This window comes from Limanda limanda, chromosome 11 (assembly GCF_963576545.1).
Source record: "Limanda limanda chromosome 11, fLimLim1.1, whole genome shotgun sequence".
In the NCBI taxonomy this organism is placed as follows: Eukaryota; Metazoa; Chordata; class Actinopteri; order Pleuronectiformes; family Pleuronectidae; genus Limanda; species Limanda limanda.
Window position 1 is genome coordinate 27,044,427 of NC_083646.1, and position 27,903 is coordinate 27,072,329.

A 27,903-nucleotide genomic window follows, 5' to 3' on the forward strand; every position below is an offset into this window, starting at 1 on the left:
AGCAGTTTCCCGGCCTCTTCCTCACACACACACACACACACACAGAAATTCCAGCTAGGCTCACCAAACCTAGCCCATGCTATGATCTGTGGAAGGTGCTGGGGCGTCTTTATATATTTCACAAAGGCATCCTATTACACCCCCATTGCTTATGGGGAACAGTACACAGTGGTCTAGTCCCCAAGCAGCAGAGAATAAAGTGCAGGACATGGCACTGGAACAGAAATCTAACTGCTGTTTCCTCAGGTAATCTTGACTTGGATCTTAATTCCAATAAAGTGTTTTTTTTTTCACAGCATAAGCCAGATCCAAGCAAGAACACTCCACTCTGTATTTCTCCGGTCATACTTTATTGAATATCATTTCAGATAAGAGGTGTAATCCTTTGGGGCGAAGTGATGTATATTGACCAGCTCAATGTAGCGATACTGTGCATGTCTCTGATCTGAAAGTGGTAAATAACGATTTGTGTCATCGGCTCAATCAAAAGGCGAGGAACATTGAAAAATGTCCTTATTGTTGTCAGTCTCCAACTTTGTCACAGTCTGAATATTTAAAATGTCACTGCCAGAGACGGGGAAGTGAGTGAGTGAAGTGGCTGTTGAATGCTAAATACATGAAGGGCTGGATGAATTTGCCAGTCAGTAAGTTCATCAATCATTCAGTCAGATCACCTATAATACAAACTTGTGAGCAGCTTCCAGACTCACACTGTGGGTGTAACTCTCTTATCTTTGGCAGCAAATTTCATGTTTATGTCTTCATTCAGAGTAGAACGAATATTGTAAAATTGTGATTTAAAATAGCAACATAATAACATGAATTACACTCAATTAGTTTTCGTTTCAACATTTCCTAACATGATCTCGATCGAAATATAATATATAAATATATGCTACTTTTTGCCCATTTTGCATGTCACTTAATATTGAGCACGCTTTCGGTTAGGGTTAGGACTAAAGTCACAAAATTCATAAAGATAACACATGAAATGAGGTAAGGTCATTGGCTTGTTAATTTTATTACAAATATTATTAGTAAAAACTAAAAAAAAACGAGTTTACTTAGTATAGTAAGTTAGTGCAAGTAAGTAAGACAGTATGACCACGATATTGTATGTTTAGGGGTAAAGAAACCTACAACAATACATCACTGTTAAACCTTTTTTTTGTCTTTCTTGCAAAGAAACTAGCTAACTTTATCCTTCACAATAATATAACTTATTGTACAAGGAAACATTTCTTGAATTCATAATATTTCCCATTTGTATAAAATAGAAAATAGTCATGGAATAATAATAGTAATAATAATAATAATAATAATTACAATAATACTAATAATAAATAATAAAAGCAGGTAAAGTAACTAAATGCACCAAACTCGAAATTATTATTTTTTTTGACAATATATTTATTCATTTAGATCACATTTAAATAGTTTCTAGTGTGCAAAAAGTAATTGTTTAAGCATTTATAGAATTTATCGAAAGATGAAATCCACTACATCTACAGTCACAAATGATTGATAGTTGTGGCTGCCAAACACACCAGTAGAAACCCTACTGTCGGCCCCCTGCTCTCTAAAGAGAGTGTTGTGGAGTTGAGTCAGTCAACCAGGTCACACAGGTCAATACGACACTGTTACAGTCTCACCTCTCAGAGTGAATGGGTTTCCTCCATCAGTAGAGAGCAGCCCTATCTGCTCCCACATGGTTCATTTCATCAGGGTTTCTTTTATCTTGACTGGCCAGGCCCATGACCCGAGCACTGATAGTCCAATAAGCCTGTGAGAGAGCATCACCGGGTCACTGCTGAGACTGAAACCCAACTTAACTGGGTTAAGTTTTCTCTCCCATTAAGTTTGTGCGCTTGAGTTTGCACGTGTGTGTGTGTGTGTGTTCATTGATTCACTGACCCGCACATGTGTCCGCTCAACTCTTTGAGCAAAAGTTCAGTCTGGAAACTTCAAACAGGGTTTACCTGACTGGCACATGAAAAGTGACAGATTTTGAATGAAATACGTATCATGAATTAAATGCAAATTCATCTTTGAGGCGCTTTTTAAAAGAATATAGAATTTCCTAAGGCTGCTGTAGAGCTAGCACATCTAACTATAAAACACAAGAAAGAAAAGACTGGCCATTCCTGTTCAATTTCGTGAGCCTGCAGAGGGTTGCCATGTTTACTTTCCTTTGCATATAAGAAGGGAAATGCCCTGGGTTCCCTGTAAAGACAAACATGAAAGGAATCACCAAGAGTTCTTTAGGCCCTTTCTCTTGTGTTTTTGTGTAATGCAGCTTCTATAGCTGCCTAGGTAGTCTCTGCCACCTGACTGATGTTTGAAGTCAGCAGAAGTCGCCAATATTAGCTTTTGCGCGAATCTCGCCCACTGTGTCTCACCGTGGCGTTTGAAAGTGGGACCAGTGTACGGTCTTTATCAGTTCACTCCTGGAATGGAATGGCTCAAATTGGGCGTTTGGTTTGTATGCAGATTAACAATGAAGTCCTTGCATGCGAGGGACCGTCGCTCATCCCCAGCATGGTGGTGAACGTGAATGACGGTTCAAGGAGGAGGAAGGGCAGGAGGAGCAGGAAGTGGGCAAGGATGAGGGGGAAGTTGTACGGAGACGGATGGAAGGGTGCACCAAGCCAGATTGGGCCATTAGGGAGAGGCAGATAGCCTGAGCTCAGACCTGCCGGGGTGTGATCTCACCAAAGCATCAAGACTGGGCCAATCTCAGTGAACCCCGCCCAAGTCTTAAAGAGTGACAGAGGGTGAAGGAGAGGGAGACCATCAGAAAGAGAGGGGGAGAGAAAGAAGAGGGGGAAAGGTGTAATCAGTGCCAGACACTTTCTGGCAAGCCAATTCACCAACTTCCCTCAGTATATACCCCTTAATATCATAAATTTTTCCTAAAGGGTCAGGTTAGTGTTCTATGCTGTACAGGTACACTGTGAGTAATATGTAAATTATTAAAAATAATGTTTCCCAAAATAAGTCAAAACTTTTAAATGCAAGATTCAAAGGACTTAGCCTTTTTAGAATTGTGTTATTGTTTAAAAAGGGGAAAATATGACACAGGGAAAAGTATGTAATACAAATGTCCTGTCCATTTTCTAAAAGTCTGGTTTCCGTATAGACAGGGAACGAGAATCGGACCAGAGATTCAGTGACAACTTTTGAGGACAAAATTGGAGGCTAAGCTCGAATATTTCAGTTTCTCCTTCCAATCCCCCCATCTCGTACTCCTTCTCTGTCCCACCTTCCTGCCTTGTGACACACTCGATTGCTGCCATTAACCAGCTGAATTAAGACATGCAACTAAACCCTTACCCAAAACCATGTACTATGTGTTTTCCTTCTCGAGTGAGCACATCTTTGTGGATTTGGAACATGGAATGCTAATTCTCATGGCATTATTATGAAAGCTGCTCCTTTTCTCTTATGGAGGTGCGTGTGGGCGGGTTAGAGGGGAGGCTGGGAGGCTGCTGAGACCCCGCCGTTATCAGCACCAGATGCAGGTTGACTTCAGACTTTCAATGGAAGGTAAAGAGAGAGAAGGGGGAAATTAATGAGAGCCATAAAAGCCAGCAGGATAAATAATTAGCCAACTGGTCCTCAGATCCGTCCCTTCATTTGCAGCTACAAATACATTCTGCTCGGAAAGTTTGTTTGTCAAATCTGCAAGCTGACGCTGTTGGCTCTTTTTTGTTGTTGTTTTGATTGCATACATGTGTGTGTGGTTTTTGGATTCATTTATTGGTGTTTTTCTGTCCTGTCTCCTCTTTATTTGGTATGTTTACCGAGTAGTTTCTCTGTCCTGCCACCAATAATTGGCCGGAGCAGTGCTTCCCCGAAATATGAGCGGCACACGAAGAGAGAATTCAGCGATTATAACATTCTTCATAAATCATCTGGATGAGAGAGTGTCATATTTGTGTCAACCTCTTTGTTTAGAATAATCACAAGGATATAATGTTGCTTGTTTACCTGTGCCTGGTGTTCCGCGGGTGACCAGTGTGGGCTGTAAAACATTTTGCATTGCGCAGATAGAGAATCTGACTTTTCTCAAGCTACACTCACGCCTGTGCACAACTGATGTCATTCCACTGAACCGATTGCCGTCATCAGGATCACAGCAGATTTTTTTTGCTGCATTAAGGGACACTTTGTGCCAGTGCACTGTGTGTTGATCTGGAGTGTTTACATGCGGTTCACTCCCTGAGGATTTTGTATTATTGTTGTCACACTATATGGAGCACAGCCATTCGCTTTGTTCTAATACACCACCGGTAGATTTGAAAAGAGCTGAGCAATCACTGAAAGACTTACATTATCCTCCAGTCTTTGATCGCTATTCATGTGTCTGCGCTAAGTAATCTTCCCCTCTAATCTCATTCACAGATATAAATAAACAAGTAATGCTCTAAATGAGAGTGAGAGAGCACATGAGTGAACATCCAGGGGATTATGGTAATTTGTGGATAAATGGAGGTGTTCAAAAATGTGACTTTTTATTAAGAAAGTTACTTCTTCTAAAAATCTTTTTTTGACTTCATGAACCTTTAGAGATGAATCAGTATTTCTCTCAAATATACTACCGGAAGAAGTGAAGATCTTTTAATGTTTTTGTCTTGTTTTTCCTTTTTTTGCATTTTCAGACACAAATATTGGCATTTAGCAGATTTTTTTTTTTGCCGTACGAATTTGATGAACCTTCAAACTCAGAAGGAATATATATATATATTAGTTTTTGCTATATTTGTATTTATAAGTTAGCTTGTAAATAAAAGCCTAATACCATCCAAAACAGCATGCCTATATTGCTGATTGATTTTTAGTACATTCGTCTTTTTTTTCTAATCTCTTCCAACTTGACATTTGGAAAGTCAGAAATCAATTATGTCTTCTTCGCAAATGAAAGGCTGAAAAAACTAGTATATGACTTTAAAGTCAGCCTAGCTCGCCTTTGACATGGCACATTACAAAGGGAAAGGAAAATCACACTGCATACCTGATCCATAAAAAAAGCCTTTGAAATGAATTGCTGGGTGGGATCCAGTCTGGCACAAGTCATGGCATTGATGGCACAGCCCCTGGGCACAGGGATACTTGGCCTGGACAAGACGGTTGCTGGGCCCGTATCAGTGGGCACTGGCCCATCCTCTGGGAGCTCCTAAGCCATGCCGTCTGAAGAAGAACTGATGGGGTTGGCAGCACATATGGGCATGCCACGGGTTTTATTTCAGTCAAAAACACCCCCGATGTTATCGCCTTCAGTCACCAGCACAGCAGCATCACCAAGGCTGACCGAGATGATTGGGCTTCACAGCAAAAAAAAAAAAAACGAAAATTAACTTCAAAACAAAAACTTTCCTTTGTTCCCCCTGCACAGTTCTTTTAACAGCGCATATATATACATCCCAGGTGTTTAAATCTAATTGCACACCAAGCTTTCTATCTTCCACATTGTGTTCAGGTGACAATTTGCTCGGGCTAATTGCAAATTTCCCCTGCACCAAAACGTCAGCCTATCACAAATGACATTGATATGTTGAGCATGGGTTCTGCTATAGCCTTCACTGTTCAAGACCAAAACAGGAAGTTGACAGCTGCAGCAGCTTTCAGAAATAGTTAGTTGATAACCATCCACGGGGTAATGAAACTTCCACCTTTGATGAGAAGTTGAAAAGAGAGTGGTTCACTGTTGGCTTGGCAGAACATTAGACATGGCTGCAGGCAGGCAGGGGCAGGCGAGGGATCGAGCTGCTTAAATAGGGCTCATCCAGAGGTGACGAGAGCACTGCATGCGCTGAACTGGAGGTGTGAGCCGGGACTGCCAGTACATATCTTTTGTCTTTCATTATCTTTATTTCCTTATTATTTTAAATGGCCGGTGTGCGTGTGTGTGTGTGTGTTTTTTTCACTAGAAGCTTTTTTGATATCCATTTAGATTGGAGCTTCATTAAAAAACCTCAGACAATGGAGTGACTTCTAATTAAGAAGCGCCGCATCTGGCCCCTGGCACCCTATCCCGTTGTTCCATCTATTTTGCTGGGGAGAATTCATTTGTTTCTTAATTAAGAAAAACACCAATAGCGTGAAAAATCTGCTTATGGTACCTGAATCCTAATTAGTTAAATAGTGAGGGGAAGGGGAAAACACATTCCAGTAGCCCTAGAAATGAACCCAGAGCTGATAAAAATGAACTAACTAGCCTTGCATAAATCGAAGCTGGGGAGAAAGTGTACCATCATTATGGCTAAGACAATATGCAAACTATCTTCAAAGAAATCAAATTGCCGGAATGTTTTCATTTGCATGTATTAACCATTAACATAATGAGGAGAAGTGACATTGGACCCGGATTGTGTGTCTGTTCGGATTGATAACTCTGCTGCATCTGCAAATAGTCTCCTCTGCAAAATTATGCTAGCAGTCAAATCAGTGTTGAACTGTGGAGGGAGAGCGAGAGTGATGGAGCGAGTGAGAGAAAGAGGGGCGAGTGGAGGCTTTTGCTTTTTTCAGTTTTATCAGGGAGCTCTGTGCAAACCTGCTGCAGTGTTGAATCGGAGCCATCATCCTCTGACAGCTATCCTTAAACAGGAAGGGGCCGCGAGTCATTGTCTCTAAGGCTCCGTGGAAAGCTTCTCTGTGCGGTGTGTGTGTTTGGGGCACAGGGACGGAGGGGGATGTGCCCATGTGGCTGCTAGCTGGAGATGGACCTCGAGTGGGCACACTTCACACTCCTCCCCCCTCGTACATATCGGACACATGCATGCACACGCCTGCACACAGACTCATGCATACATATGTCTACCCCCTCCTCTTACACACACACTGACAGACACACACAAACACACACACACACACACACACACACACACACACACACACACACACACACACAACTGAGTGCTTCCAGGATACCAAAGGCTCACTTATCTGTTCTGTAAAGACTCACCATGGCCCACATTGGCGAGTTGGCGGGCAACCAGCCAAATCCACTGTGTGTTCTCCTACTGCAGGCGTCATGCAAAACACTGAACTGTCTTCAATATTCAAAATAAATTTTCCAGCATGCTATTTCCCAGGATCAGGCTCTTAGGTCAAATTATTCAATTAAGTGTCTGTTTATTACTGATACCAAAGCTGGGTGGCGGCTCTACTTATCACCTTTTTTGCAGATTGGTGTTCTCGCAGAATACCACCATAAAGATTGCCTTGGCTGTAATTAAAATGGCACAGAGACAAATTTGGTGCAGGGCTAAGACACGGGGAAATGAAGGAGGTAGGGGGAAATTGCAGGGGCTATGTTCTGTCATCCAATGAAGAAGTTGAGGCTTTAAAGCAGCAGAATTATTGTCAGAGCACTACTGTATGCCACAAAGGAGCAGGTATAAGGGGGGGGGGGGGGGGGGAATGCTGCCTTGTGGTGGCGTTGTTGTTGCCGCGTTGCATTTACGTGCAGAAAACGGTCGGGAAATGGGCTGTTCTTTGTGGCTCTGACTGAAGCAAGTAAACAGGAGTCAGGGATGGTGGCAGAGCGGATGCTGTGCAGACGTCCTAAACGCCAGCCGGGCTCGCATCCATCCACGGGCCTGTGTGTTTGATGAGCTATTGGCAGGCTATGGGGACACGTGTTCCCGTGCCTCGTGGCAAACATACCTTTCACCGCCTTTGACTCCACAAGCCTGTGTGTCTTCTCAGGGAAAAAATATGAAAGAAATCAAAGCGCCAATAAGCTGAGGGTGTTAAGCCAGGGAGGGAAAAAAAGGGAAAAGAAAGACCTGAGCGACTTTGGATTTTGACAGAATCTTCATGCGCTCTCTGACAAAAATTTGCATTGTTATCACAGATAACTGGTGATGTTTTTACTTGGTTGTACATTTTTGTGAAATATGTAAAATGTAAACCGAGCCTCTAACGATTCCCCTAATGACGCCGATCTTGCTTTTCTCCCCCGAATCGCGTCTTAGCGGGCTTCTCAGTGCGGGATGTCTGATATCTGAATATTAAAAGGAGTTTCAAGCTCATCTGCAAATGTGATTTGCACATATCACACTTTTGCAGTCGTCAAGCTGCTTCATCGCCAAGCTTCTGAGCAAAGAGGGCTGGGGAGGGGAAGGGGGGGAAAAAAGGAAAAGAAAGATGCACATATGGGTTGCTATTGATATATTCCATTTCTGACCTAATTTAAATCCCTGCCAACAAGCTCATATGCATACTGTACATTTGCTAAATTACAGAGTGTAAACCTTGCCTTCTCCCAGAGACAGGTGTAAACATCAATGTTTGTCATAATGCACCACCAGTAAATATGATAATCGCATCATGCTGCAATAGAGCACAAAATAATTTGGACATCATTTCGATGCCGGAGGGGCCCAGGGGAATGCCCTCCAGAACGAAGGTGGCCGTTTGACATGCTATACACGCCAAGATATAATTATGGCTGCCTGTCTTTGTTCCTCCCAAGCTTCCTCGCGGAGCACTAGTAATTTGCCTGTGATATTTTGATATTCTTTACGATTGAGTTATTCTCTGTGGACCTGAGCATTACGTGGGTGTACGTAAATGAAGACTCGAGGAAAGCTGCTCATCTGCCAAAGTTAATGCTGATGGGAAGAAGGAACTTTACAAACCTGATTTGAAATTTCATTTGAGATTCTGACACATGGCCACTCCCCATTCCTTCTCGACTTTGGGCGCCTGCTCCGAGTGTCATCGCTGGCTATCTGTGTGGGACTTTACTGATAATAAGGGGCAATGCCAGAATATCTTTAGGGTATGCAGCGTGTCGAGTTGCGGTTTGTTGTCATGATAATCCCCTCATTTGTAATGTCGGGATCAGCAGGTTACGGCTCTCCACTTGCCTGCCATGTCAAGACTTGGGACTGGCGAGGTGGATTGTCATTTCTGAAGCAATATTTTGACAGCGCCTTCACTTTACTCGTATGCTGCAGCTCAAAGGTCAGAGCTGTGCCACTTCCATTTACTGTGTGTGAACACTCAATCCCTGAGGAGTGGATTTCTCTACACCCCCCATATGCCTCCACCCCACTCTCTGTCTCTCTCTCTCACACACACACACACACACACACACACACACACACACACAAGCGTACACAGCCTTGCTTTCTGCCTCTCACCATTTAACTTACTTGTTTTAGGAGATATATGTCAAGGCGCGTCCCACACACAGCCTTAGAATGGGTCTAAAGCCTCCAAATTGAAGTACAATTACAACTTATAAACCTTTATAAGAGGGTGAATGGAAAGAAGAAGCTCCGTTCAGTTTAATTCACTGTGATGCCGGATTCCACCCCCCCATGATTCCAATTAGTGTATCAATAAGACCCGGCTCCTTTCCTTCAGTCACTGCTGTCCTCGCTTACCTCATATCACACACTGCTTGGTATTTTTCAAAAACATACAGCGGTATGATTGTTGCAACAGCACAATGTCTCAATGGTGTAGCTGTCATCCATTTTCCTGTGTGCTCAGTGCCACTCCTCAGACACCAAGGCAGGTTATGTCAACCAAATAAGGCACTTGTCAGTAGTACAAAAAGACATTGTTGCTGGTCCATTGTTACCTGCTCTGCCAGCTATCATATAGAAAGTGATGGAGCAACGGTGTTTTTGGAGCGCGGTGCAGCTCCAGAGCCCCAGGGGTATTATGGGTGTAAATCTCCCTCACACAGTTCTGCTCCAGGCCAGGGAGAGCATCATCATTAGCCGGAGCAGATGGAGGGGCTTCAGCAATGTTTTCCTCTCTCTTCTGTCAGACTATACTGCTGGAATCTGGTTTGATACAACGCGGGTGGATGGGAGCAACAGCCCAAGACCAGACAATGAGTGATGAAATCCACATGTAATCAGATGAAAGCTGCAGAACACACACACACACACACAGGCACACACACACAGACACACACACATAAAGACAGTCTGATTCATCATTTATTAGTGAAGTGGTGATAGTGGATGTTGGATAAGAGTTGTACGTGTTCACACTGTATGTTTGTGCTCTTTTGTTTCAGTGGCAAAGAGGCAGCAGCCAAACGGGTGTCACTATTATTGTCTTTAAAGGCAAAGTGTGACGTCGTACTAGTCAATTTATATTTTTAGCTAATTTTGAAGCAAAAAATATCAAACCTCTTACTTCACAGTCAATTGTCAGTTGGCCAGGGAGAATGAGAAGATGTGTCATCATGGGCTCTGGAAAATTGCGATTGACCTATTTCAATATTTTCTGATGATATATTGAAAATAATACGCACATTACTCAATAAGAGAAAATGTGCCCAATCATTAGCTACAGCCTAATATATATGATATTATTATTATATATTTAAAACTTTGTTAAATATAAACAAGTGTATCCAGTTTTTAATTTTCCCTTGCATTTTTTTTTATATATATAGTCTATGAAGATAATAAAATTGTCAAGTTTGAATACATTAATTAAAACATATACTGTAGACTATAACTGAGGACATAATCAAATGTTTAACTGACTTTGTGAATAGTTTTATCATGTCGATATCACAACAATATTACACGGTAGTCAGCAGAACATCTAGCTGAGCAGTACTAGGTAATATCACATACTGTGGATGTTGTGAAAATGTGGCATTAAACAACACAGGTGCATGAACACGAGTGGTTTCAGATGAAAATTATTTTATTTACTTATCTGTGTTGTATAAATTAAGTGGTAGCAGTGGAAACATCATTCGATGAAAAGAAGCAGTGCAGCACTGAGGTCAAGCTCATCTAATAGTGGAGGCTATGAAAACGTAGCCAAGTTAACTTTCATTTCCAGCAGACGCTGTGGAGGCAGCACAAACTGTCCAAGTTTAACAAGCAGAGTTTGTAATGTCATCAGAGTGACTGATGGATGAACAGATATTCTTTTCAGCTTCACTAGTTAATGTTAGCTCAGCAGGAAAAGTCACGTCATTCATTTTGCTGCTCAAAGGTTACCAGCAGATGCTTTTAAAAACAAATTTGACAAATTTGACCATTCCATTTGTTCCATTTATTTGCCCTTTTTTGCATTACAGACACTTGGATCTTCCAGTGTTGAAAAAAGATATACACTTCCATGAATTTAAACAGGATTATGTGAACTGCAATTATTGTCTTTCCTCACTTGTAGACAAAAAAACTCTGGAGCATCATTCCTGTGCATTCCAGCAGCACCACACCTGTAATTTAACACGAGATGTCCATAAAAGCTTTTCCAAGTTTTTAGACTGAATTGGAGCAAATGACCAAGATCTGATATTTCATTAAAAAGCCAATATCAGTCTGACACAAAAGTTAAAGCTCAACTACTGCAACTAATCAGTGCAATCATTTATCAATGAGGAGTATTTATCTCCGGCAGCCACAAGCTCCCCATTGATGCAGCAGTATTTCACTGTGTGCTAGAGGCCCGCTATCCAGGGAGCACGGAGTGTGTGTGTGTGTGTGTGTGTGTGTGTGTGTGTGTGTGTGTGTGTGTGTGTGTGTGTGTGTGTGTGTGTGTGCGCGTGTGTGTGTCTGAAGCACTGGCAGAATCCTAATCTTCCAGCAAGAAGCTTCACTTGGCCAGATCAAGAATTAGGAGCGAGGCTGAGGGGGGAGGAGGAGCACGGGGGGAGGGAAAAAAAGCCCATCTCAGTCTGTGTTTTAAAGGACAGTGCTTTGAATGTCATTTGACAATTTCCTTTTAATTAGAACTAATTTACAGAAAGATGCCCACCAGCTAATCTTTACAGGATAATTAACTTCTATTTTCTTTACTTTTAATTAAAAAGTGGAAAAGATTTAGCTGATCCATAAAGAATTGTTCTTTTGAAATGTTCATCAGACTTCACACTTCTTTTGGCATTGGTAATATTTAGATCATATCTGCTGCTCACAGTCTCCACTGAGTTACTGCAATGATTTTCTCCCCCTTATCCGAGGTATTAAGAAGTGGAACTATCAATAGTAGAAATAGGAACCAGAGGCAAATTAGAATTGAATTAATGAAGAATTTATTGCAAAAGGAACCCTCCATCCCTCACAATACTGGAATGAAATTGACATCTTAGATATATCCATTTCATAGAAATTCCTTGATGGGAAAATATTGTTTTATCTACATTATTTGATACAGTAATCATTTTTCTTTTTCTGAAGGCTCCCCATTAAATTCTTTGAACAGACGCTCGACTAAAAGCGATTTGTTGCAGAAGCAGTCCTAGTATTTCCGGCGCTGCTCTTCCAACCACCACAGTGAGGCCGCTGAATGTGATGAATGCAACGCTTTTCAGGTTAAACAGCAGCGTCTTATTAAGCTCTGACTTAGACACAGTGAAGTGCTCGCTGCCTCTGCAGGATGAAAACTCCCTCAGCCTCATCAGAGCTGCTGGAGACAAGTCTTTTCTCGCCACTGTTAGCACCTTCCAGCAGACTTTTTACTTAGTGGAGATAAAGTGAGCCAATATGAGGTGAGCGTGCTGTAGACAGAGCCTCCACTCGTCTGCAGACAAGCCAATGGCTGAAGATGGATGCCCCCACTTAACCATGATAGCTCCCTGGAGGAGCCTCACTCAATGGCTTCATTAAAAGTGAACGTTCTAGTGAAAAGCTCGCTTATAAACCAGTAATTAAGACCACACATATTTTACCCGCTTTGTTTCAGCTGTCACGTCAGGTGTAAAGGCACATGGTTAAATTTTATTTCCTTAGAAGTAACAGAATGACACTAATAAATCACTCAAAAGAGGAGAAGCAAGTCTGTAACAGGAAAGGCAGCATACTAACAATTTATAAAGCATTTTAATATGTTCGATGCCCCTGCAAAGCAAATGTTACCATGCAAGAGAGGCATTAACTAAGCCCATATTACTTGGAGGACAAGCTTTGTGACTTTTATGGACCAGACGTTGTACCAGTGTCCACTTGGATGCACGTGTGTGTGTGTGTGTGTGTGTGTGTGTGTGTGTGTGTGTGTGTGTGTGTGTGTGTGTGTGTGTGCGTGTGCGTGTGTGTGTGTGTGTGTGTGTGTGTAATCTCCAGAGAGACAAGTAGAGGCAGTAGAGTGAAGCAGGACCCAGCTAACTCCACAGAGAAACTGGCTGGCATCTGCTGAAGCCCTCGGGCACGCTCAGAGGTGCCTCCAGCATTTTAATGGCATAGTCAAATGCCAGCATGTTTTCATGCCATTCCAATTCAAATTCATTGGATAAAGAAGTAAGCGTGTGTTATTCCCCTTCAACAGTCCAGACAGAAACACTGGGCGCAACAACACAGAACTTAGCAAGTCTGCAAACATGTTGGGATCCAACGTTGTGTCTGATTGGAGTAAGATACTCCACCGAATTATGTTAAAGCATTTGAAAATGTGAACAGAAATAAATCAGAACATTATTCTGCATCTGGGTAGCATTTTCAGCCGCTCCGCAGACAGTGCTAGTGATACCGTTTGCCCGTCGTCAGGCGTGTCGACTTCTTACTGCACCAAGCAGAAACGTACAGTTAGTGGGTCATCTAAATGCATGATGTCATCAGATGTCATCTCTCGTGCTGCAGCCTCACAGAGGAGATTGTGTGTTTCGCATGTGCGTTCTACAAGGATGTGAATACATTTATTCATCCACCACCGATGAACCCGCCCTCCTTCCCCCCCTTTTTTTGTTTTCACCACAATTTCCAGACAAGCATTGGTGCTGAGTTTTCAAGCAGTTTGTTGACTGTTGATTGTAAGTGCCCAAATTTAGGAAGGCAGCCATTTCTAATCACGAGAATTACATTGCTTAGCAACCGGAAAATCAAGTTAAACAATACCATTGCTTATACTTGGTCACAGACTGCGGCTCTGAGAACACATCAGTCTCCACTGAAGCTGCTCCACGCTCCTCCCAGCACACACACAGTCACGCAAACACACACGCACACATTTACACACAAACAGCCCTTCACAAAAAGAAATATACAAATGGTAATTTACTTTTGACTTGTGTTACAGCATTAGCTCCACATTTAGTTTGATCACAGTTTACATCGAGGAAAAAGGCTCCTTTTTCTGAAACATTTACGCAGTATGAAAAAAAGATGATTGAAATGAGAAATTCCTTTGAGGGTTCCTGTAGCATATTAAGCTATTAAGAGTTGCGTAAATGGTATCTATTTCATTACAGTGATCAAGGATTAAATTAGAGGCTTGAGCCCTGTAACATATACACTCTGCCTCCTCTAAGGCTGAGGGAGCCCTCTGCTTCCCAAAGGTCATTAGAGCTAAGGAGAGAGTATGGCCCCCAGTCTCTCCTCGCCTCCCCCCACTTTCTCCTCCCTCGCTTTCTCTTCTGTCTCACACTTCCCAACCCATCCTGCAAGGAGACAGGGTTTTTTTCTCTCTGTTTCACATTTTTTTGTCAGAGAGCAAATGTTTATCCATTTTTTTCTCCAGCTGTGGGGGTAAACATAAGCCTACCTGGCTCACAGCGTAGAGCCACTTGCAACTTGAGTCAAAGTCTATATTTCTATAATTCCTCCCACGCAGAAGTTTTAAGAGTCCTGCAAAGTAGGCGTGTGTGCTCACCTGGAAGTGAGGAAGGCCCCGTATCAGTGTTGGCACAAAGGACCAGTCACACGGAGCAGAGCTGGCAGGGATTGAACGGTGTGGCCCTGTTGGATTTTAGGGCTGCATTATGCATTCATGTTTAGTCTCAGGTGCTACGTTTTATCCCCAGGCCAGCTTGGACACATTTTCAATGCGCCTTTTGGATGAAAAACTGTATAGGTGGGAGCAAAAATGATTTCCATGCTTATAGAGATCTGCCGCTTTGTTCTGTCAGATTCAATTACCTCACCTCTAATTAGGGAGCTATAGAGGAGGCTGGGTTTGTGATCCACACATCACACTGTGGAGCCTGCTGATAATGCAAGGTATCGCTATCACAGCCCGACCACAAGCTCACCACATTGCGGAGGGCTGACAAGGCACCCCATGAAATTAGCAGTCAGTTATACAGTTTCGCTCATACACACGTTTGTTTAGAGCTCTGGTTTAGCTTAAAAGTTTGAGTTTCCGAGACAAGGTTGGAACATCTGTGTGTTTTTTCCCCCCACGTTCTGTTTTAGTAGACTCAGGCACAGACTTGTGTGTTATTCTGAAAGATGCTCACTCCACCACCTCTGTCCGTATACTCCACTCTTCCCTGCTCCACTTCCTCTGTGACTCATTAATCCTCTGTCCATCATATGGTCTCAGAGTATCACCCCATTTTATAGACTCAGTTGGGGCATTACCATATCCCTCTCTGGAGCTCCACTCCACATGGCCGATCCCTATCAGACAGAGGCCATGCCATGAACAAAAGAGCCACTGTGATCAAGCCTGTATTCAGCTACCAATGTCTCTATTAGCATTGGCTGCTCCTGCCTGCTGCTCCTGGTGCATGACTGTTTGAACAGGGCTGAGATGTCTCACGCTGCTCAGCAGAGGAAGAGTGTGATGATTGTGGATGAGACAGTTCGGAGTGGAGGGAGCGGGTGACAGGGCTGCGTGGTTGTTGGGATATCTGGACACTGACCCAGATTGAGAAGAAGTTCAGACAGGTTGCAGTTTCACAAAACGTCCTTATGAAGTTAAGTAGATAGTGTCATTGTGCTGGGATGATTCTAGCGCCACTTTAAAGTAAACCTTGTGGATTAGCATGCGACTGAACAGAACAGCTGCTGGGCTCAAGGTTACAGATAGTTATTATAGGTGCAACTATTCTCTTATAATCTAATGATTATTTTTCACGGTTAACTGATTCATTATTTAGTCAAGTTCAAACCATTTTGGCTTGTGACCTCAGAGAAGTGAAGTGAAGTGTCCCCGTGAACCCTCATCACAGGTTAATGCTTTAATGAAGAAAATGAGCAATTAAATCAAAGAGGGATTGTTTCAGCTCAAGGTCTTTTAGAGGCTGGAATATGTAAAAGTCTCCAGGATTTCACCAGAAACACGGCAAAAATCAAAGATAAAACATTATCGTGTAGTATATTTGTTTTGATGTATTTATGATCATTATTTTGTTTATATCTCATTTTATTGGTGCACCCTTAATTATCTTGTAACCCTTCCTCCAGGGTGTGAACAGTCCATTCAAACCTGAGGACACATGGTCCTCTGCATGTTTTGTCTGAACAAAACCCAAAGGAGTTCAGTTTTAAATTATAAAAGATATACAAAAGTACAAAATAGTGGCATGTGAGAGACTGGAGCAATTGACTGCATTGTTTGCTTGATAAATGAAATCAGTCAATTAAAATCATGGCCCATAATTTTCACCTCAATACAAGACAAAATTGTTTTGTACTAGACAGGGGTTATATTCAAGTCATAATTTAACAACATTTAAAAAACAGAAAAATCATTAGAAGATGGTGGCGTCTTTTTTTTCTTCTGTAAACACTGTGGAAGTTTGAGACGCCCACTGGGAGCAGAGCAGTCTTCTCTGATTACACTGACAGAACAAAACAGATGCAGTTGGTTGAAAACGAGAAAGAAAAAAAACGCCCCACAGATTCCCAGGGGATTTGTGGCTTTCCAAAAACAGTGTTTATGCTGTGCTGTCACCTCCCATTCAAAATTCCTTGGTTTTACAAATTTGTGCGTCTGTTGTGACGAGCGCGCCTATTAAAAGTGGGCTGCTCCGTGGTGAAGTGCAATGCGGACGCTCTCCCCGCGGTGCCATTGGCCATCTAAACTCTGGAGGAGGCCTGATAAGAGGGTGAAGCGGTAGACATTCCTCTGGCCCAATTCGTCAGCAGACCCTATAGAAATGCACCAACAAGCGCGGGTCACACAGTGAATGTGACAGGATTTTAAACAGTACACAACTAAATATAGCAGGAACGCCACTATCAGAAAATGAGTTAGGAGTGTGGTGCTGGTCGTTTAGAAAGTCATTATTCTTATCATTGCTGTCTCTGAAATAATTTCAGGTCTCTCCATGCAATGAATACTGTATAATAAACGAAACACGTGAGAATGCGAACAAACTTTGGTAATCTATGCGGTTCCCCAAGAAGTAGCCATCGGACCCCCTTTAAAGTCTCCAACTGGGTGGAGCATTTCATTTTTCCATATTCAGCTTGGCCTCCAGGATCTCTATCAGTTTGAAAATGCTTCATTTAGTTACTATCTGTTGAAGTGGGGAAGTGAGATGCCCTTATTCTGAGTCTATTAAACCTCAGCTCTATCTCATCTTATCTCCCTAATCTTTGTGTCTTATTGACCATGAAGTTTATCTTTAATCTCCCTTTACCCTTATTATCACACAACACTGTAGGTCTATTTTCTATGGTGCAATGGCGCTGCTGTATTTGCCGGCAACAGAGGAAGAATCGTTTAGTTGTACACACAGTTCTTATTCAGCTGTGTAATGGAATGTGTACAGAGCGTGCGTATAGAAATGTATTTCCCCGCTTTCTTTCACACTGTCTTCAATTGGCTTGGCAGGAGCTTTTAACGGCAGTCATACAATCTCCCCTTGATACTGCGATATTTATCTCCCGGTATCATCTTAAGCGATGGTAGACTCATCGAGTCACTTCACGCTTCAATTCACTCCTCAGCGAATCAGCAGAAGGCATCAGATAAGATCATAAAACTGTATCCTAATTTAAAAGCAGCACTCTGGCTCCACAGTGTCTATTAGAGATCTGTGTGCTAATTCTTTTCATGTCCGGGGCTCCTGCAGATGTAGGCTTCTACAAAGGAGTAATTTATAAGACTAATGAAAAGAGCAGGCAGTTTGTGGACATCAGGGGGGTCTTTTATGAGGCTCGGTGTGGGAAGAAAGAGAAACAGGAGAGGCACACCAGCCCCATTTTGTGAACCGAAATTATTGCTTTATTAAAGCTGAGGGGTTCACTCCCTCTACAATAGAACAAACATGCTGAAAGGTGTCGAGAGGATATCAGTGCACTCTGTTTGAGCTCCAGGATGATGCACAGGAGGCTGCAACATAGCTCATGTGTGACAGGCAGAGACGGATCCACATCTAGCAGGCAGCAGTGGCAGCACTTTTGATATGATTATTCAGTTTAATCACGGCTCATAATACTTGGAGGACAAGCTTTGTGACTTTTATCGACACTTCTTTTTGTTTTTGCTCGGAGTGAGTTATTTCAAATATAAACTAACCTTAAACTTGAAGTGTTCCGTCGCTTCTTTGCTATGGTAATTCATGTGCTGACATTGTAGACGTGTTTTGTGGGAAGGAGAGGTGTGCAAGATGCACATTATCTTAATAACATTCAAATGCCGGGTGAGATGTTTTTCACAGCTAATACAATTCAGGTAGCAGTACAGTAATTCCATCAACGCCCTTGATTGAAGCAAAATGGTAATATGCAAATACGAAAAGAGATGTACAGCTACAAGCAAAACTCCGAAATCATTTAGATTTAAAGAAATAATATTGCACAGAGAGGGAAAAATTAATCACACGGAAAAGTGTCTCCTTTAAGATTGCACTGGTGTATTACCCCGAGGCATGGAATGTAAATGGAAAATCAACATTGTACCCTGTGATAAGGCTAACAAATTAATAAAAGTATTTTTCTTTCCTCCTCCCATGCTGATGCCTGTATGAAAAGTCTGGAAAGGAACTTTCCTCCTTCCCTCCATCTGTGTGAGGTTTTGTTTTGCAGGTAGCAGGATTAACATCACAGCTCACCTTGGCTGCATGTCAGCTTGTTTTTCAGAACGCACACAGTCTCAAAGGGCTTTTTCAATATGCTGTAATGGAATGAAAATAAAATTGGAATGAAATATTAAGGTAAAATAATATTCTTTATTGACATGGCTTTATATTTGTCTATACTGGATGTGTGAACATAGAATACAGTGCAGCGCTGCGCTTTGAATAACTTTGCAGTATCGCAACAAAAGAAACAAAGAGAGGCAGAAGTTATTTTTTTAATGAAAGCCTAAAGGATGTGATGCAACTGCTGAACATCTCCCTTATGTGTGTATGCATGTGTGTGTGTCTGTGTATGTATGTGTGTGTGTGTGCGTGTGTTCCCTCAGGTCCTCTAGAGGATGGCCTGGAGGAGGAGGAGGAGGAGTGCGTCTCTGAAGAGAATGAGCTCTTGGCCAAAGACGAGTTCTCGGCGGAGGAGAATTTCACCGGCGAGTTTGAGACTGAGAACATGAGCTGCGAAGATATGGAGTACTTCTGCAACAAAGGTGAGGATCACGTACTTGTTCTACACTCCATAATTCCAGAAACCGTTCTACGCAAACAGTGTGTGGTTTTCTTTTTAATGTCTAATATGAGACAATATGTTGAGCAACCCTCGTGCCAAGCATCAATAATAAGTTTTACTCCTTCCTGCCAATGTTGTCTAATAAAATTCGTCAACATGCTCAAATCAGACCTGGCAGAACTTGTGTCCGTATGAGAATTCCTCCCGCATCAGCGCCTTGAGTTGAAACTATCCATTTTGATATTTGATCCCAGCAATCCACTCAAGAGCAGTGGTTTGATCTGAAAGTGGGAGATGGCATCGGCAACACCGGCTCTCCCTCTGTGATAGTGCTGTGAAGGTGTGCTACCAATGCACTGGAGAGCGTCGCACTTCCCTTTGAGCCAGCGCTGAAGCTCTGTGAACACTCAGCAGCACCTGGTACTGCTCGGAGGTCCAGCACTATAAAGCACAGCCAAATGCGCCCGAGTCCTCTTTGAACTCCAATTCAATTAGATTGCTTCTTTGTATGTTTGTTTCATTTCGGTCACACCTTGCCATCACAGGAGCTAATTTGTGGTCTGCTCCAGGTTACAGTGTGAAGATGACAGACTTGTCCCTCCTCCCCTTCCCCTAAGTCCCCCTCTCCTCCTACCCCCCGGTTGCGTGGCGTTCGCTACCCCAGGTGTCCCCACTCTTACAGGCTCGCGGATGCCATAAATTTGACTTTTTAATGAAGAACCTATGCTTTGAATGTCTGCCTCCTCTTTCTCCTTTCAAAGGGAAATTTGTTTAGAATAAATTCTTCACACTTCTAAACTGATGTGCCTCGTGGGATTACATTATTGAGGGAAAAAAAAAATCTTTCATGTTTCAGGTGGGCTATGCCCCAGTAATCGTATCAATAATGTTTTCCTTTTGTTCTCTGGAGAAAGTTGAACGGCACAATTGTTCGGAAATTGCAATTACCAGCGACGCCTCGTTTGCTCTACCCTTTGTCTCCTTCGTAATGTGTCCTTACTCAAACTTCAAAGTACAATGTATGGTCTTGTAATAACCCAGTAGCTATGAAATAGGGGGCACAGAACATATTGGTGGCTACAGCAAGGAGAAAAAAAAGTACAACTTCTGGAAATTTTCAAAGAGCCTTGTCAGAGACGTTTGAAAAATTCCCATTGTTTTGGATGAAACCATATGAGGAACTGGGCCTCAAATCTCCTGTCTGTTCCCCGTGTTTATGAATAAAGTCAACACTAAATAGTAATCCCAAATGTCAAATGCTACTTTTATGGGACACTAGTAATCTGTTCTTTTTCATACACCAGCCAAGTCAGATTTTTATTATGACTCCTATACTATCTAAGCTTACAGTAGCTAAGTCTCCTATTGCCTCCTAAGACCCGAATGATGTACTATCCAAATGTCCCTTTTCCTCATGCCACGTTGTGCGCAATCATCAGGTGTAGTCATTTTCCCCATGATCCCTTGCTCAATTAGATCTATTTAAAACTAATGTCGGAGTGGCTTAAATTTACCCCACTTCTGTGAAACTGCCGTGAATTAAACAGGACGCAATCCTGGCGGCATTAAATGGTTTAAGTGTGTTATTCCTCGACTATAGGAGGAAAAAGAGAGCCCCTTGATTAACTAAACCCTCTCAAATGTGATGGCGTGCTGTAATTAGCCCTGTGCGGACTTGAACGTGGATTTTAAAGCAGCCACTCATCCCATGGCCTTTATCTGCGGCTGCTTCCCGGAGAATACGGTCTCCCGTGTAAGGTTCCTCCACTGAGCAGTGACTCTCTGGTCTTAGCTTAGCCTTGTATCTGTGTAGTCACTCTCTGAAATGGGCTTGTCAGGGGGACCTAAAACCTCCATTAAAAGTTTCAGTCTATAATAGGTATTAAAAAGCTGTAGGAACACAAAGAGGAGTACCAATTTTCATTAACATATGAAGCACTTATTAACTTTGATCAGAGTGCGGTGAAGTAGTAAAGCTGCTTAAAGGCGCAAAGGTCAAGAAGTTGAATGCCACCAAAGACTCAGTCATTTGCCTTACCCTTGCAGAAAAGGGACTCCCCAGATAAGTGCATGGAGCACGTTGATGCCCCATCTTGGTCTCAGGCTTTGGAACCTTTAAACTGGGTGATGGTTGGCTCTATAACCTGTTCAGTTAATGGTGTCACAGCTCTCGTTGGTTTTTGGTGGTCTCACATGGATGTGGTTTGTGAAGTGCCATCACATACAGGAGCCTGGTAGCTTACAATTAGCAAAAGATGCTCTATCTCACAGAATCTCACATAATAATAATATAATAAACAGCATTCTGCACAATTAATGCTTTTACTATTGCTAAGCAAGACTTATTTGGCAATTTGATGATATCAAAATATTTTCCTGCTTCGGATTTACTACTTTTGAATTTCTTCCAACACCAACCTTCAGATTTATTTTGTGATGCCTTAGAGGGCTTCTGAAGTGTGAGAACCACTGGTCAATATTATCCATAATAGCCAACACCAAATAGCGCACACATAAACTATTACAATTAGAATTGTGGCACTAATCTACCATTAAATGTATGAGGAGTCCTTTGTCAGGGACACGCAACATAATGCCTCTGAAACACCATATGGGGGTGAAATGAAGCAGCTTGGTTGAACAGAGAAGGAACACAGATTTAATACACCTACACTCAGAGGGGGTCTGCCGACATAGCAAGAGCATTGTGACGAAAAAAAGACTCATATCATAAGAAATAACCTTGACTTTCTTTTGTGATTAAAACAGAGTCTTACCTCAAACAACAACTAAAAAACTCCTGCTCAGTCACCCTCGCATTTATGGGGCTCTGCTTGTGAAGAGCCCACATTCCACAGCAAAGATTTATACACACCCAACTCCATAATTGTTGGAAATATACACTGGGTTTATATACTATGTGTGGCATTTTTTTTTTTACTGAAATTGTGAAATTTCACCTTGCAGTTTTACCCCCTCTTTTATTGTTGGCTATCTGTGAAGTTCAGCACAGGGTGTTGCCACAAGCTGTTCCCTCTCTGCGTTCCAAGTGTTGTCTGATGACAAATGACTTCCTAAGTTAGCTCTGACAGTAAATTTACATGTCATTTAATGTGTGTCATTTCCTAGATGTAAAACATATATTTGTAGAGTTAGATAACAGGAACATTTTAAGCTCAAACTGCTTGATTTTGTTGCTATAGTGAGTGTTTATTGGGTGAGTGTCAGGATACATCAAGGGCAGCTAAATGTAAAAATGTGCACTCTTCTGCACCGCTCATGTTAAATTACAGAGCTACAGTGTTGTGACAAACATTTTATCACAGCAGAAGGGACAAGTGAAAGCTCAGGACTCCGCAGTCAACATTGCGACGAACAAACCCACCTTGACCCTTCAAATAACCTCTCAGTGGGTAATTTGAACCACAGCAGTCAGAGCCTTACAGTAACAAACAGAAAGTACAGAATTAATTATGCCACTCTTTGTGTAACACAGAAGTAATCAGAATCTCCAGAAACAGAGTAAGAAGATCTCCTTGGCTCTTTTGCCACTGCTGCCAGTGCCCAGAATGGTAAATGTGGAATTTTAATGCACAGTTGATGCTGGAGAATATGAGGAAATGCTAATTTGTGGTGCGATAAGATGAATCGAGTCATCCCTTTAGCCCCATTTGACTCAGTGGAGGAAATTAATCATTAATGTTTGTTAAGTATGACAATCTAACTGGGCCAGATCTACATGCTCAGAGACTGAGGCAGAGCGAGATAAAGACCCGGGCTGCAGACAGGGAGGAAAACTGCCAGATTCTGTAATGATGGGAATTTATTGGCATTTAAAGAGACAGTGGCAAAGCATTTCACTAATAGCCTCCCTCCATTGGAGTGCTCTGCCTGCCACAAATTGCATGCAATTCAAACCTATTTTTCAGATAGCAGAGAAGTCTCACAGCTATGCTTGACTTTGGTGAAAAAGGTTGCTTCCTGGAATTGACTTTATCTGTTGCAGCATAATCTGCATCAACAACCAAATATGCAATATCAACTGACTAACACTACCACTGCTGGGGGGACCCCCCCACATAAAATTACATTCTGAGCTCCAACAGTAGCAAGATTGTGATGGGTTTTAGGAGAGTGGCAGTGGGTTCAAGTCAGTGAGTCTAGAACTCAGTAACACATAGAACTGTGCAATCCCATACCAAGATTTAAAACCACTTATACTCTATTTTGCAGAAAGTGCGACCTGTCTCTAGACTCAGTGGTCAGGATTAGAGCTCTCAGGGCTCCTTAAAGTCACATGCCGGAGATTGACATTTTCAAGGGCTTCTTTGGCAGATACAATGCTAAAAGGGAGAGAAAAAGCCAATATGACATTGTTGCTACCTTGCTCGAGGAACTGTTTGTGTAAATCGCCTATAAGCTTATTGACCTGAATGTGTGGCACGCTGCGTGCGACTGCGATTTGGCTAGAGAGCTGTCCTTTGATAGAGGAGCGATAGGGCTGATTTTAACAGCTCACTGGCTCCTCTTGCATGCCCGCCAACCTTGCACCCAGCAGGCCACCTCGCCTCCCCAGCCCTCCCCGTCCCTTCTGTTCTCCTCAGCCTTCCCTCGCTCAACCTTAAGTATCTCCGTTTGATTGCGGAGGAAAAGGAATCTCAGCCAGATGTAAATTATGATCTAGGCGATAATATGGAGGATGATCACTGACAATCTGTCTCCCTTGATAAGACTGCAGAGGGTTTCAATTCAAACGATAAAAAAGTCTCTATTTCCTATAGTAGACCTGTGTGTGAAATGTAGCACTTAGATAAATTTATTTTTAAATCAGAAAGGTGAAAATTCATATGAAAACATAATAATAGGTCTTCATATTCTTTGTATTCCGGGTTTTATCAAACTGTTCTGTAAGAAAACAAGTGCTGCTCCAGCACTTCTTCCTCCGCTCTGCTTTTTCCTTGTGACATTTGTGCGGGAAACTTCATCAAAGCCCTGTGACATTGTTCCCTTGTGAGGTTGCCGGGGCGATTGTGTTTAAAATGCATTGCAAAATGTGTTAGATAGACGGCAGAAAATCCTTAATCACTGCTTAATTAAGGAATCATCTTGTAGCTTCATTTCCCGGGCTGTAATTAAACACTTCCAATACGTTTCGTTACAGGGCTTAACATGTTCGCCTGAGATCAAGGTAGTGCCTTTAATGTTATCTTGCCAGCTTTTTTTAAACTCCGCTCCATTGGAAGGAACTGTTGATATACGCCTTTGTTATCCTCGTCATAATACGAGACTAGTATGCTAAAGAGGTTCTCCAGGCCCAGCAATAAATAGTGGAGGAATTTAGTTGAGTGGGCTCCCTGATAATATACTGGGAGAGAGGAGGAGTTGGGGGAGAAATCGCTGGCCCAAGCAGACACTTGCATAAGCAAAACTGGGTCATAATGACCTCATGTACTGTAAGTAGGACATTTCTGCAGACTTCTCTAGCAGTATCATTTTTTTTCTTGGTACACACCTCTTCTTTTAGAGCGAGGCAGACAGCTGACATACTGTTGGCAACATTTTTCTGCTTTCTTTGAAGTGAGCCCTGTCAAAAAAATAAAAAATAAAAATAGCTAAACAAGCAAAGCGTGTGTGTGTGTGCTTGATCTGGAGATTAACCCGAGGACAGAGGATGCAGGAGTGTACTACTGACAGTTGTCACTGGAAATGTGATGACCTACTATTCTGGAATGCTATCACTCTCAGATGCTGTAAACAACCGTGTGGCAACAGCATGTATGTCTTCGGTCTTATGTCTTTTTAAATAAGTCCCATTTAAACTACATCTTAAAATTATATTGTCTTCCCTAAATCTATAAATATTATAACTGCACATTTCCAGCACTTTTGTAGTGTATGAAGTGTAGTAATCCATTGTGGTAATCCAGGCCTGTCCTTAAAAGTTCACGATTGGATTTAAAACATCAAAGGGCTGAAAATGATATGGTGACAAAAGTGAAAGAAATGTTCCTCCACAAACTAACACCATATCCCCCCAAGCAGGTTTGTCCGAGCTCGGAGACACACTCCGCTCAACCACTGTGTCGGCCACAACGGATTTATTTAGAGCACCACACTAGGGACACCTACGAAGCACTGATTTATGTGCTTGTAAACTTTGAGTACATACTGTGCTTACTGTAGACTTGCTAAAACATTTTTAATTATAATTTCTTTCCATTAAGTGCATCTAAGAATACTCAACAGGCTCTGCTGTCAGTGATACGGCTGCACACTAAGAGGCGGAGTGTGTTAAGTAAGGTCTTTACACACTTATATCCAGGAGAGAGATACCCAAATATCCCTTAGCCTGGTCTGTGTGAGCCCCGAGACTGTAAATCAGCCCTACATCCTATAACACACACTCTAGCTCGCTCCACAATAGATCAAAAGGTAATAAATAGCCACCTCTCTCCCACACATTGCTTTCCTTCCTGTTCCATGGGGCTTCCTCCTGTTCCTGCAAGCACTCACAGGAGCTTGTCTCACATAAAAGTGTGCAGCTGGGCCTGTTGAGCTCACAGCAAACATACACAAATAGAACTAAATATACACACAAAGCACACACACACATTCACAATAGCCACACAACTTCTGATAATGGCACACACTAATATTACAGGAAAGAGCTGTAAAACTATAAAATTTTTGCTGGGATAATATCCAAAGTCCCTCAGACAGCACATTGCTGTGGTTAATTAAATTAGGTGTATCAAACATTTGATTTGGCTTGAGTGCGATTCACTTTGTGTCATCTGTGCTTGACGGACCTGTATTGTATCTTCTGTCTTGCAGGAGAGGAAGATGACAACCGACAAGCAGGCGAGTCGGAGATGGACACACAGGGGGAAAAGAACCGACATGCTGCAGTGGGCCCGGACGAATGGGATGGTCCAAGTAAGGACAAGTCTTGTCACTTTCCTAGACATCCTCCAGGGGCCACCAGGCAAAGCTACTGTAACTTAACTGTAATGCATGTTGCATAGTGGTAGGTAAGATATTGATTTTGGCTTTGCATATACAAAATGAGCAACAGGAGATTTCTAAGTCTTGGGGAGAAATAAGGTAGATGTCTACATTCAATATAGCATGCTACTTAAATTTATACATACCCACTTTTCCATTAACAGCACCATATTGCAAATATCTGCTGGATCAAAGTAGCAGGTTTCTTTTTTAAAGAATCCGATAATATAATACAGACACGGCTGTTTTTTTTCACTGCAGATAACAACAGGTTTTTTTTTTCATCTTGTTTTGGTCTCTTACTAAACGCAACTTCATCAAAGTGATGGATAACACATTGAACAAGAGTGTTGCTCAGCAATTACTGCTCAGCAACAGCAAGCACCCGCACTGCTGACCACACTAAATATGAGTCATTTTTAATGCATAAAATGACCTCGAGAATTTGTTGCAGGTATATGCATTTGTAAAAGAAAAAAAGGAGAGAAAGAAGAGATGAGAAAGAGGCAGAGAGAGAGAGAGAGAAAGGGAGAAAAAAGTGGATTTGGGCAAGTTATGCTCGCTAGCTTGAAGCCCCCCGGGGTGTGTATTTTATACTGACAGTGAATCAGTGTTATCGCACCTATCAGATAATGCATTTATCATTAAATTTCACATTTGCATTTAAATCTGGGGAAGGAAATGAGCATTGCTGGCTAAAGATAAGAGCGCTGGGACGACAGTAATAAACCATCACTGTGATCAGTCAGGAGACAGGGCTGAGGGGGTCAGCTCAGAACTATGGGGGCCGTGACAAAAAGAAGGCATCACATGCGGGAAAAGGCCCCTTTTGGGCAAGAAAATGCTGAGCTTAAAAATACTCCTTTGAAAAGAAGGGATGGATGTAGCATGAGTAGATGTATTACTGACTGTAATTATACGTCCCTCTTCTACTTAGCCATCAGAATGAGAATTAGAGGCTCAGGAACTCGCTGCTGGACAGGCAGCGGAGGCAGAGAGAGGAGGGAGACTTGGATTTCCTGGGAGTGAAGTGTATCTTGCACACGGTGAGGATGGCTGAACTGCAGAGGAGGCGGTGTGAGACACGATGTCCATTTTCATGTTTTTACTAAACCACAGCCTTCCAAGTTATTAAGTGACATCCATTCGGAGGACTTCAGCACTGTGTCCTCAAGTCTGTTGCATCATAAACAGAAAAATGGCACTCGACACATGGCTGCATCCAACTTTAAGAGACATGCTTTGATACGCTGTGTGGTGGATGTGCACAGGCTTGATCTCTGCAGTCAGGATTATCATAGAAAAACATGTTCCTAATCAACTTGTTACCTCTTATGTATGTTTCTCGACATCGCTATGATATACCAACCAATTAGTGAGTGACTTACATTACTGACTTGCACTGAGGCATTCGCGCCTCTCTTCTGTTTTCTCAATGGGCAGCATAGAGTGGGCAGAAATTAATCTTGGCGCATAATAATGCCATTCACTCTCCCATCATGGCTGCCACGAAAGGTCATTTCCCTTTTTAATTTTTCCCATTGTGCTGCAAAAGTCAGATGGGCATGTTATAATTTGAATAAAGAGGGGAATCAGACAATCAGATAGGGACGCTGGAAATGACATGACTTCCTGTTCAAAGCGATTAAAA

General features: G+C 42.3%; 1 protein-coding gene across 1 annotated transcript in view; it reads left to right on the top strand.

The window, feature by feature from the left end:
• Positions 1–27,903, top strand: part of zfpm2a (zinc finger protein, FOG family member 2a) — a 114,327-nt gene that overhangs the window by 13,197 nt on the left and 73,227 nt on the right. The window contains exons 2-3 of the mRNA XM_061081875.1: positions 19,069–19,227; positions 26,082–26,183. Coding sequence (XP_060937858.1) covers positions 19,069–19,227; positions 26,082–26,183 — 261 coding nt within the window. The remainder of the gene's footprint in view (positions 1–19,068; positions 19,228–26,081; positions 26,184–27,903) is intronic.